Source organism: Peromyscus leucopus, chromosome 1 (assembly GCF_004664715.2).
Source record: "Peromyscus leucopus breed LL Stock chromosome 1, UCI_PerLeu_2.1, whole genome shotgun sequence".
NCBI lineage: Eukaryota > Metazoa > Chordata > Mammalia > Rodentia > Cricetidae > Peromyscus > Peromyscus leucopus.
In genome coordinates this window covers 30,362,947-30,375,931 of record NC_051063.1, presented here as the reverse complement: position 1 = coordinate 30,375,931, position 12,985 = coordinate 30,362,947, and the positions used below count along the sequence as shown (strand labels likewise).

Sequence of the window (12,985 nt, the reverse complement as noted above, 5' to 3'; positions counted from 1 at the left end):
TTTATGTGAGATGATACAGATTTTGGTATCTTCAATGCATATTTCATTTGATTAGAAAAATTGAGAAGGCAAAGTTGTGACTTAATCCATATGCTGATTTCATCAGCTTTTTATTCTATATAGATTACTTTTAGGTAGATTGACTTAAGAAAATTTCTCAATACTCAAGTCAAGCAGCACTTTTATGACTGTATACTTTTCAATATGTTATAAAAAAATAAAGTGATGCCAAATATTACTCCAGTTCATCCGAACCATAGATTGCCACAAACAGCCCTGAGCATCTGCTTTTCACTTACACAGACCAAAGGTGATAGTTTGTGGTTTTGGAAAAGTTTAAGAGCAATAATTGCTAGCAGCACAATTCCTGGGTTGACAATTTGAAGCAAACTTCATTTCTTTCATTGTTAAAACACCCAGAGTAGACACGAGGAGATACTGCCCGCTGTATGCAGTGCCCGCTGTATGTAGTGCCCCCCTGGCTCTCTAGTGCTACAAAGATGGTCTCATACACTTCAAAGAGTACTTGATTATAAGCTTCCATCAAACAGGAAGAGAAATGGCAAAACCAGTCTTATACCTACTTCGTTCAAGACTGGGCTCTATTGTGAAACATTTGTCTCTGAACAGAAAGACTACTTAGAGCTGATGAGAGCCCCCTCTTGTTGGTGGCAGTCCTCATAATCCAACCTGTCCCTAGAGCCCATCTCCACAGAGGTGCCATAGCATCCCCGTTATAAACAAATGTAAAATGAAAATAGTAAAATAGAGTCAGTAAATTTTCATAGAAGTGAGTACACTAGTAGAACCACCCTCATTAGGAAATAGATACTCTCATAGCCCTCAGTTCAAATCTTTCTGCATTAGGCGACCAGTAGTGAGTATATTTGTTTTTAAAACAGTGTATATTTAATAGTGGCTGCCTAGGCTTGGGATTATTTGAATACTGTTACTGTTTAACTGTTTAACAGAATACTGTTCTACTGTTTAACACTGGAAATTGTCTCACACTGAAGATTGCTTGTATTTCAGAAAATCAAGAAAAGCTGTGTGTGTTAACGGCAGAATTGTTAGAACACTGTAATGCTCAGAAAGGCCAGCCATCCTACAGACCACGGACGGGAGAAGCATGCTGTGCCAGATACACAAGTAACATTCCTATAAGTGAAATACTGTAGGAAGATATTAGTTGTTAACCTTTATGTGAGATGAAATAGATTCTGTACCTTCAATACATATTTCATTTGGTTAGACAAATTAAAGACAAAATTGTGACTTTAATTATATGTTGGGTCATCTGCTTTTCCATTTTGTATATTAGGTAAGGGTATAGGTATACGCAGTTAATCAGCTCCAAGTACCAATGCTGTATTATGGTGGGTCACTGATGCACAATCTTCCATATGTGTGGAGCTTTGCATGTGAATGGGTCAGAAGGAGAATTAGACTACCTCAAGGGATAGGCTTGTGTAACATTTAATGCAAACACATTGCATTGCTAATATACATAACATGTGCTGTGAATGTTTGGATTTATTTCTGGAAGTAGAGCCAGAGCACAGAGGTGCCATGGGGGTGTGGGTGGGCATAGTTCCCACTGCTCCCTGGGCAGGTGGGGCTGTTGGCAGGATGGTAGCCAAGCAGGTCTACAACAGGTACCCAGGGAGACTAGGTTGGTTGCTTCTAATCATAGCCAAGACCAAGGTAAGGGAATCTTTCATGGGACTCTCTGCCTGGGTCTCAGAGGTCGAATAAAGTCCCCTTTGTCCATAGATGCCAGCAGACTATTAATGGAGCATGGGAATGATGGTCATATGCTGGGAACCTCCTCTGCCATCTTAGTGACGTCACTTCTGTCTTGTTTGACTGTTGTATGGCATCTGGATCTGAACTTGCCCTCATCTTCACCCCAGTGGAAGTTAAGGTGTGGCTTGGGGTATCAGACTGTTTCATGACTTTGAGGCCTCATGGGCACTGGAGACCCCTCCCCTGCAGTGCGCTGTGGCTCCAGGTTGTTGCTGTTGATGTTGTGTGCTTTCACTGCTCCACTCCTCCACGTTGGTGTTAAGTCCCCTCGGTGACAGCTGCATGGATGTCGTCGAGTCTTACCATAATCTTAGTCTAGACTGCTTGTCCTCCAAACCTGGGCTAGCCTGGGGTTTATCCTTTGCCCTCATGTTAAGCACGGTTTGAACACAGCCTCTGTCTCTTCCTGCCCTGTTTGGCTGTGTTAGCTGGATTTCCTCCTTCCTCCCCTCCTTTCTTCACTTGACCTTGCCTATCTTGAATCTACTCCAGTCTCAGCTCTCTCTGTCCTTCAGAAGCCAAGGAAAGGTGCTGCGTGTGAGGTAAAATTCCTGAGTTGGGAAGAGCCCGCCCTGGTGTTGATAACTTGCCTGGATATAGAATTTGGGTTATAAGCCATGTAGTCGGGACTGCCAACCTACAAATAATGACACAGAAACTTATTGATTATGAAAGCTTGGCTTTGGCTTAGGCTTGTTCTCAAATAGCTCTTCGCCATTGTATACTAATTACATTCTGCCACATGGCATTACCTCATCTCTGGACGTACTGCCCATCCTGCTTCCTTTGAGTCTGGCAGGGACTCTGTGTTTCTTCTTCCCAGAGTTCTTTCTCTGGCCGGAAGTCCCACTTATACCTACTGCCTAGCTATTGGCTGTTCACCTTTTTATTACATCAACCACAGCAGTACATCTTCACACAGTGTACAAATATCCAACAACAAAGCCATTTTCCCTGAACATTTTGTGTGTGTTAGCTATTGGTATTTCTGATCACAAGATAGACAGGGTCTCCAAAATCTGAACATAACCTTTTGTGGTCAGGACCTTGCCTGTTCTCTTGATCCTGTGGTTTGCAGATTGGACTGTGAGTTCACAGGGTGGCTTTCTTCCCACTCATAAGTCGGCTCTAGGTCTGGAAATGCTTCAGGGGAAAATGCCCAAACAGAACTCATGCTTTTTTATTCATTCTTTGCTTTTCTGTTCTGTTGAGGAACTTCCAAGTCTTCCACTGCTTGACATGGACTCTGCTGGACGTGTTTGCCTCCATCTCTGTTCTCGTTTTCAGGAGTTCTCTATCCCTCACTTTCCCTACCGAGGTTTTGATGTCACACTTGAGCTTCACTAGCTCTTCTGTTTTCTTGGGTGTGCTTGTGTTTTTGAGGATGGAGTGTCCCGTCTTCACCACTGTGCCATCCTTCGGATGTGACTGTACCCTTCCTCCTGTGCCTCTGCTTCCCCCAGGTCCTGTTTGGTTGGCGTTGGCCTTCTCTGTCACACGAGAGGCTTTCTTGAACCATTTTTCCGCATGGCTAATATGGGGTACCCAAGAGTTATTTGGAAGTTTATACACAACAGAACTTACCCACTTGTGGCCTTCAAGTGCAGGCTTGATCCCTTGTGTGGCATGGAATATACATTGGACTGTGTCTTTGGTAAACTTCCTCCTCTCCTCAGCCTCACACTCCCCAGTCTGTAGTCCCTTTGGAGAAGGAACTTTGTGAAGTTAAACCGTTCTCTTCGGTGAATTGGAAATTAGGTGCTCTATGTAAAAGTCTGTCCAGAGGTCTTGAACAGCTGCTCTTTAGCCCTGTCCTCATTCCCCCTCCTCACCTGCCTGGGCCCTGGAGGCTAGGCCTGAAGGGCACATGTGACATGGCTCGGCTTCCTCACAGCCAGCTTTGCGTGAGCTCCCTGGGCCATGAGCTTCTTGCATTTGTACGTGTTGTCCAGCCCTGCGAATGGCATTGTCTTCTCATGTTCCTTGTTCTTTCTGAGTCTCCATAGAGGGATTTGGAAGGAACATAGGAAAAATCTGGACTCTAGTTTAGATGCCTCGGTGTCAGCTTGTAAGTGTCATAGATAGAGCCACCTCACGGGATAGGAAGGGCTCTGGACTGTGACTGCTGGGCCAAGATCCCTGTGTTCTCAGGTGATGACCTCTGGTACCGGGCCATTGTTCTGGAAATGTCAGACTCCGACGTGAAAGTACTCTACGCAGATTATGGAAACATCGAAACCCTGCCTCTCTCCAGAGTTCAGCCAATCCTTCCCGGCCACCTGGAACTCCCCTTCCAGATCATTAGATGCTCACTTGAAGGTACACAGTTGTGTTGCTTTCCAGATTTGTGTCTGTGGAACTTTTGATCTTTATATTTTATAACTCTAAGTCTGAATCAAATGGTTTATATCGATTGTTACTGGTGGTCAGGGTCTGGGCTGGGGATTCAGGTCTCACACTGATTTGCAGAACACTCAAGGGAACTTTATTTGGAGCAAGCCAAAGTGCAGGTTATGGAGGGAAGCACTGTTAAGATAACAGTGGACCACATGAGTGAGACCCCTCAAGGGCTCCGGTTATTGTGCGGGCCTCCTTTTGTGAGGTTCAAGAGAAGGAAGAGTTGGTTACTGAGAACATGTGTACACAGTACATACAGGTGAAAGAATTAGGCTGCAAAGTGCAGTACTTGAAGAGAGGGAGTTATGTGTGTTACAAGTGGGGTCCCAAGCTAAATTATCTTAAGCTTGCCTGGCACTAAGTAACTTCTCAGCAGCAGTGTTTAAAGAAAGTTTGTATCTTTTATTCTTTAATTCTAGTGAAAACCATATTCTGTGTGTCCTTCTGTTTGAGGGGAACTTTCCTTCAGAGTGCCCAGGTTTGGGTTGTGTTGCCCCCTATTGGGAAGCTCTAGAGGCAAGTGACAGGATGTGAACCCAGGGGGTCCCTGTGGGACCAGGCATGTTCACAGTAGCATTCTAGCCTCCCCCTCACTGTGCTCCTAAAGCAGCCTGTGCTCTGCTGTTGAGTTGGAACTTGTGTAGAGCAAATTAGAATGCTTAAGGTGGCCCTGTCCTGTGACTGTGCCCTTCACACAGCTTTCCTCACAGACAGTGACCACTGACTGCTCGGAGCATGCTTGGTTTCTATACTGTGTGTGAACGTGGAGGCAAGATTGTGTCTGTCTGTGTGCTTGGTGCCATACAGCACACTTAGCACCAGCTGAAGCCGGCAGCCACGCTGCTTGCTATCTTACTGTTCGATAACTTACCTAGATATGGTCTTTGAAGAAGATACCTGTGGGCCGAAGAGGTGGGTCAGTGGTTAATATCACCCGAGTCCATTTCCTGCATGTACACAGTGGCTGGCAACCATTTGTAACTCCAGTTCCGGGAGCCAACACCTTCTGAGTGCCATGGGCACCAGGCACACACAGTACACATGAGTGCAGGCAAAGCATTCATACACATAAAAACAATCTGGAAGAAAGATGATTTGGCTTCTAAGTACAACGTTTACTCTTCCCAGGGCTGATGGAATTGAATGGAAGCTGTCCGCAGTTAGTGATGGAAGTGCTGAAGAACACCATGCTGAATCAGAGCGTGGTCCTTTCTGTGAAGGGGGTTTCCCAGAATGTCCACACAGTGTCAGTTGAAAAGTGTTCTGAGAATGGTGTGGTCAACATAGCTGAGAAGCTGCTGATGTGCAGCATGGCAGAAAACCTCACATCCAAAAGGAAATGTGCCTCACCTCTAGGTACCTTCTCAAATGCAGTAAACAACATGCAGATTCGTGCGTGCATGGCCCACGTGGTTGGCTTGAGTTGTCCTGATGGTCTCACTCCTCATGGCTTTAGTCCCCTCCACCCGCTCCCCCTGCTCTGCACTCCTGCAGCAGTTCAGCCTGACCTAAGGTCAGTGACAGGGTTGCTGCAGGAGTCAGGACCCGGAGTGTTGGAGTGGTCACACGCTGTGCCTCACTTCCTTCCAGTTCCCCTTGAGCCTCATCAACAGGAGAATTCCTTGTGCTTTTGAGATTGAGTCTTCCGGGCACCCCATGAGATCTGCATTTGGCAGATCCACCCCCACCCTAAAGGGGTCCCATACCACAGAAGACCCCCTCTTCAGAGGGGAGTGTTGGTCTCTAGAGTCCAGAACACAGCTGAGTGGGAGGGTCCTGTGTGGAGTTGACGTTGGTCACAGACACAGACAGGGGCAGGCTGGCTGAGGTCTGGGACTGCTGTTTCCTCGTTGATGTGACCCAGTGGCTGGCTTTGCTTGTTTGCTTTTAGAAACAACACGCAGCACGGACTGCTGCTGCACGGAGTTACAGAAACAGGTGGGTACAGTCCCTCCCTTGGAGCCGCACTCCTAACCTTGTGAGAAAGTCAATTAACTGTTTCCTTTTCATCTGTAGATTGAAAAACATGAACAGATTCTTCTCTTCCTCTTAAACAATCCAACCAACCAAAATAAATTTATAGAGATGAAAAATCTGCTGAAAAGCTAAGTAAGTTTCATGTTCTGCCCCTTCCGTGATTGCCCATACATAGAATGCCTGCAGCCATGCTGCCAGGATGGAGCTGGGACCTGTGAGGCCGTGCTGCTTTGGGGTGCCTGACCTGGTTTGCTCCGGTGTTCTTGCTCTGACGATTTTCCTCAGCGCTCCTAACGCACCTGACTCGGGCTCCACGTGTGGAGCCTTTCCTTACTGTCTGACTTTGAAGTTGCTCACGTGATCAGCACCTAGAGAGGCACGGCCTGAAGCTTAGACTCAGACTGTGTCCGGCCTCCCCGGGACTCCGCTGCAGTGCGTTAGCATTACCGGGGGAAGGCTGGAGAAGAACGGGAAGCAGGTGCCCTCTCCAGCCCGTGTCCCGATGGAGCAGACCATGCCACTGCACTGTGGAAGGAATGTGCTCTGGCTCCTTTCCAGCACCCTTCCGACCCCTGCACACACCCTTCCCACTGTCTGGATCCCGCTGTAGCAGGGCCACTAGGAAGTACTCGATAGCCAGCAGCCAGCTGGAACTTGTGGTCAAAAAGAAACTGCGCTTCTTACTTACCCTGGCCTTCTGTTGGCCTAAGAGCAGCGCTGGCGGAGCCCTTGGAGGCCACCGCAGTGGCTCTCTGGGGTCCTCTGTGTTTCTTCTTGAGGAAGCACAGTTGAGCTCTAAGCCAGATGCCAAGAGCATCAGTTCTCACTGTCACGATTTAATGTCTTCATAAACTTGATTTCTGGTTTGTGTGCTTGAACTTAAAATCGACTTTAGTGGTGATTTTAAGCAGATAGACAAGAACCTGCAGTGAGTGACACGAGCTTCTGGAGTTGGCCCAGCACCAAACACATCCATTTAATCACGCTGAACTCATTTGTGCTTTTGTCTGTTGGTCTGTGCAGTGAGCGTTCTTTAGAAAGATCCTGAGAATGCTCTTACACAATTTCAGAAAAAACTAGTATTTTTAATTGTGTCTAGGAAATTAGAGGGCCGAGTACCTTAAAAGCTTGATTTAGAGCATACACTAGTCCCCTGTCCCGCTCCCCCACCCCCACACCCCACGCCAGTACACAGCATAGCACTTTACACTGGGCTGCACCTCGTTTACATGACACATGCTGTCCTCAGGTCACCTACAGGAAGCAGAAGTGCAGAGAACAAGCCAGGCAGTGTGTGCTGTTAGAGTCCCAGCACTGCGGAGGCAGAGGTGGCCGCTGCTGCATGGCTGCCGCTGCTCCATGGCCGCTGCTCCATGGCCACCAGCCTCACCGACTTGGTCAGTGCCAGACCACTGAGGGCCTCTGGCTTCAGAGGAAAACAGGTGGACAAGAGCCTGGATGTAGTCAGGTTCCTCTGGTCCCGCCCAGCCCTGTGGTCCCACAGATGCTTATAAAATACTCAGAGGGTTAATATTATTTACAAACTGTATAGTCTATGGCAGGCCTCTCACTAGCTAGCTCTTATATCTTAAATTAACCCATTTCTATTAATCTGTCTTTTGCCATGTGTTCCATGGCTTATTGGTCTGCTGGCATGTTGTTCCTTGTGTGGCAGGCTGGCGTCTCTCTCACCCCGCCTTTTTCTTTCCTGTCTCTCTCCTTGGATTTCCTGCCTGCCTCTAAGCTGCCTTGCCGTAGGCCAGAGCAGCTTATTTATTAACCAATGGGAACAGCATATATTCACAGCATACAGAAAGACATCCCCCAGCACCTGGAGAATGACATGGGAGGCTACCCACTAAACTCTATACCTGTGGACACAATGTGCACGGACCCACCCCCCACACACCTGCACACACTTGTATACCCCCCACACACACACACACACAGTAGAGTCAGTCTTTTGTTCGATGAGGAAGCAGAGGTTGTGGTGTGCATGCACACACACTGCAAACTGGGTCTTGGAGCTTAAGGTGAGGAGCCGTCTCTGGCTGCAGTGTGTGTGTGTGCGCTGGGCTATAGCCTCTTCCTGGGTTAGTCCAGATCTGCAGAGCATGGAGTTAGGAGGTAACATCAGGGATCATACGTTTTGTTCTCATTTTGATGGAAAATACAGTTGACTATTTATTCTCACCCTAATCCTCCTACAAGTAGAGAAATGTGTTTAAAATTTTGAGACTCTGCTGGGTAGTGGTGGCGCACACCTTTAATCCCAACACTCAGGGAGGCAGAGGCAGGTGAATCTCTGTGAGTTCGAGGCCAGCTTGGTATACAGGGCAAGATCCAGGATAGGCACCAAAGCTACACAGAGAGACCCTGTCTTAAAAATAAATAAATAAATAAATAAATAAATAAATAAATAAATAAATAAATAAATAAAAACCTAAGACTCTAATACCTTGTTTTGTTATTGTTTTTAATGATTATGAGTCAGGTATGCCTATAATGCCAGCCATGGGGACCTGAGGCAAGGTGGTTGTGAGTGTTAGGGCACCTTGGTCTAACAAGACCCTGTCTACAAATTATTATATAATTACATAAAAAGGTGTTACTCAATTTTAAATTTCCTAAATAGGAGTGCTAATATGTTTTTTAAAGAGATAAGTAATACATAATTTGTTTTTATATTTGGAAAGAGCTCCGATGGCTGCATTGTATGTTTGTGAAGGAGTATAGTTTTCTCTGATTAATGCCAATATCTGTAAAAGTTAAACACTGTTGTGGTGTTTAGTGTTTTGTCTGACAGGTGTACTCTAAATTTACGTAATGCAGTTCAGGTGCTTGGTGTGCTTGTACTTAAAACTTGTGAACCACAGTGCTTTTTACATAAACCATAATGATGATGGATTCTTCTCTTTCAGAAGCAGCGTCTCTGGGAAATGAGCACTCGGGAGGAAGAAACAGCAAAAGCTAGACGAGAGAGAACCGCCTTCTGTTTTGTTTACTGAACTGTTTCCTCCTCTCCCTTAGTGACCTCAGCTCTCTCCACCTGTACTTGTTCTGTTGGGTTGGTTCCCCCACCCCCCACCCCCAGTTCTTTCCACAAAATACATGAATCTCACATGAGAGATTCATAGAATAGCCAGGCGTGATGGTGCATACCTGTAATCCCAGCCTTGAGGGGATGAGGCAAGAAGACCTTAAGTTCATGGCCAGCATGGGCCGCACAGTTTGATGCTTTCTCGGTTTACGGGGAGACTAGTGTGTGAGGTGCCTTCTACTAAGTCTGTGTGTGTTCGCTCCACTGAGGATGGAAGCTAGAGCCTCGCATGTGCTAGGCAAGCGCTCTACCTGTGAGCTCCAGCCCCAGCTCTGGCATCTCCTGCTGTGTGAAAGTGTTGAAGAAAGTCAGGCGGTGGTAGCATCGGGTAGGTCTGGTTGGTGGATAGATGGCTTCAGCGTTGTCTGCACCTTCAGACGTTTGCCAGTGAGACTCCTGTCATCCTCTGCCTCTTCCCCAATAAATGCTGTTTGTTCCTTTGCTTCTGAGTTGTGTGCTCCCATTGTGTGGCTTGCGGCTTGTTCCAAGGACATACGCCCTTCCCGTCTTGGCTGTGGAGTGTGCTCACGAGCTCCACCACTGCTCCTGCTCTCCATGTGCCCTTCTGCGGTTTGCTGACTAGTTTGTAGCCATTTGGACTTCTGCTCTAGAAATAATTTACTATTTTCTGAGACACAAATTCAGTAATCAATTATCAATTTAAATTCAAAAACTGAGAGCACATTTATTTTCTCATTTCACATGATGAGATTTTCCTAAACTCACCCATGTGCAGAATGGTGAGTCAACACCTTCCTGACGGCCCCATGGTTTCTGTTGCAATTGTCCACGGTTTCCTATCAGACTGTGGCAACCTAAGACGACATCGCCAGCTCAGTCGACGGGTAGAGCTGGTGTGAGCGGGCTTGTTTTTCCTGTTTTCTTTACTTACTGGCAGTGTGTGTCAGCTCTTCCGTCAACTAGAACTTTCCTTCATGTGAAAACGTTGCTGAGGGCACTAGAACAGAGACCATGTCCCCATCAACAGGTGGCCTTCTGGACACAGGCCTGACAAGTGTCTAGACCCCAGGGAAGAGGCCTGTTTGGGGACTAAAGGACTGCCTCGTATAGGAGAGGTAGTCATACGCACTTTGTTTTCTCGGGGTTCTTTTTCTGTCGCTGCTTAGAATTGTCAAAGGCTCAAAATTGGGAGTGGACGTGATTAATACTCTTGAAATTTTGCTCTCTATATACTATGAATCCTATCTAGAGTCATCTAGAGCAGCAGTTCTCAACCTGTGGGTCAAGACCCCTTTGAGGGGGTTAAATGACCCTTTCACAGGGGTTGCCTAAGAGAACATATTTATGATTCATAGCAGTAGCAAAATTATAGTTAGAAAGTAGCAACAAAAATAATATGGTTGAGGGTCACCACAACAGGAGAAATTGTATTCCAGGGGTCACAGCGTTAGGAAGGTTGAGAACAACTGATCTGGAGTCTACTACCAAATTCCTGACAGGACTGAAGTTCTTGTGAGCCTGCCCACTGGAAGCATCTTGCTCTCTCTATTTCTGGGCTCATCAGCAGCATACCTGCCTGACTTGGGCAGGTGGGACCAGCAGTAGGTACAATGCCCTGCTGGGCAAGCTGGACAGAGGCAGGCATTAGCTCATAGTTTTTCACATGGTTGAAGTTATCGTGTATAGACTTTCCAGTCATCTTCTCCAGGGAAGCCACGGCTTTCATACATCCTAAAACTGGCTCCAGGCAGGACTGTAGCTGCCCATCCTGAGTTTCCCAGAACTTGCCTTTAACTCTGACCTTCAGGTGATGCCAAAAATGTTAAAACTTTGTGGTGGTAACAGTGCTCACCCCTCTGGTGAGAACCTTCCAGGGCATGAGAGCCACTAGAGCTTGTTAAAGTCGGGTGTATCCCTGTCCAAGGTGTACAGCTGTCTGTCCTTGAGACACTTGTGAGAACTGAAAGCGAGTGGATGATCCGGTGATGTGGAGAGATGGCCACAGCCGAGAAGTAGTGCCCCTGTGGTGGAAGAGCTGGCCGTTGAGTGCTGACAGTGTTGGCAGACTCAAACCTTTGTCTTCGTAGGAACTTGACTTGATTGAGCTCAAAGGCACCTTCCCAAAGGCACCTGTGTATACAGCACAGCTACTCTCCCCACCTTAAGAAGTTGAGCTGCGTGACCTCACTCGGGGCTTTGAGATGATGCCATTTCCTCCCCTAGAGTGCCCACCACAGCTTTGTTGATGTTCCTGTTCTCAGCCCCACCTCGATGGCTTGACCTGCAGCCCCTGAGGTGCACTGTGCTGGCCCCCAGAGGGTCCTGGGGGACGTGGCCAGACGGCATCGTTCACTGCTCCAAAGCACTCCAGATGGGCCGCTCGGTGGGCCTGAGTTTGCCTCTCCCTTTTCATCAAGTGTGCTTTCATCATGGAGGGGAAAAATTAGGATGGGGCGCTACAGAGTCAGGAATGACGACACCCCTCTGCCATCAGGAGATCAAAGGTGAAGCATGTTTCCATGTTAGAAAACCAACAGGCTGCAGGGATGGTTGGGGAGCGCTGAGATGCTACCCCAAAGCCATGGTCATTCCTCTACACTCCCGTCTGGAGAGTGGTGAAGTTCTCATCTCTGCTTAGAACTCACAGCTGTGTGTGCGTGTGTGTGTGTGTGTGTGTGTGTGTGCGCGCGCAGCTGAAACACTACAGGGCGATTTGTGAAATCATACATGAGAAGAGCAGCTGGGCAGTGGTGGTGCACACCTTTAATCCTAGCACTCCAGAGGTAGGTGGGTCTGTGAGTTCAAGGCCAGCCTGGTCTACAGAGTGAGATCCAGGACAGTCAGTGCTACACAGAGAAACCCTGTCTCAAAAAAATATAAAAACAAAAAGGAGCAGTTACTGTGTAAATAACTAAGCACTGGGGCCAAAAAGATACGGCAAAGAAAGCCTGGAGCAGAGCTCATGAACTTTGGATAATGTCCTGCAGAATAACTCACAAAACAATGTGGATATAGACAATCATGTATCAACAGAATGAACCAAGTCTTGTAAGAGGAAATGCCAGTCTTTTCCAGTGACCTGCAGCTGAATAGCAGTGACTTTTAAATTTGCTTTCTCTTGTTTTCTATTTTTTAATTTTTCCAACGAGCACACATTATGTAATTTTGATGTATGAAAATGATTGAGAGTTTATGTGCTCAGAGTACCTGCCAGAAGGCACATCGTTTTGTCCTGTGACACTTGAATTAAATACCAGGCATCTTCTAAGTTAAAAGGAGAATGCTGGCCAAACGGTCTGATAATTACCCAACTGCAATAACTAACAGGCAGGTTGGCAAAAGACAGAAGCCATGACAAATAGAAACGATGCCAAAGTCAACATTTCCTTAGGAGTGGGATCAATAAAGCCTGCAGAGTAGCCAGCGCGCGCTGTGACCATGGTCGTAGGGATGTGTTTACGGTGCTGTGGTTGCGGGTCGCTGGGTAGGGCGAACAGCGAGGCGGGCGCGGTTCCCAGAGAGCAGTGGTTACATCTCCGCCGAATGCCCGGGATGCCCACGGGCGCCCGCCTCAGCAGGGCAAGACCCAGGTGTCCCACGTAGCTGCGAGCCGCAGCGCCCCCCTGGCCCGACCCCAGCCTGCGCCGCCAGCACAGCAGCTGTGCGCTCTGCGGATGGGAGCCCCACGCCTCCGAACAGGCGGGACGGGGCGGGGCGGGGTGGGGCGGACGGGGCGCACCCCTG

At 47.6% G+C, this 12,985-nt stretch overlaps 1 protein-coding gene across 4 annotated transcripts in view; it reads left to right on the top strand.

Annotated features, from left to right (window-relative positions):
- Tdrd1 (tudor domain containing 1) overlaps window positions 1–9,729 on the top strand; it is a 41,665-nt gene extending 31,936 nt beyond the window's left edge. For 3 of the 4 annotated variants that reach the window (XM_037205901.1, XM_028875153.2, XM_037205898.1), the window contains exons 21-26: window positions 1,033–1,149; window positions 3,958–4,125; window positions 5,332–5,559; window positions 6,095–6,141; window positions 6,220–6,312; window positions 9,102–9,729. In XM_037205901.1, the coding sequence (XP_037061796.1) occupies window positions 1,033–1,149; window positions 3,958–4,125; window positions 5,332–5,559; window positions 6,095–6,141; window positions 6,220–6,312 (653 nt within the window). In that variant the 3' untranslated portion in view covers window positions 9,102–9,729. The remainder of the gene's footprint in view (window positions 1–1,032; window positions 1,150–3,957; window positions 4,126–5,331; window positions 5,560–6,094; window positions 6,142–6,219; window positions 6,313–9,101) is intronic. The other variant, XM_037205900.1, reaches the window with a different exon arrangement.
- The last annotated feature ends 3,256 nt before the right edge of the window (window positions 9,730–12,985 follow it).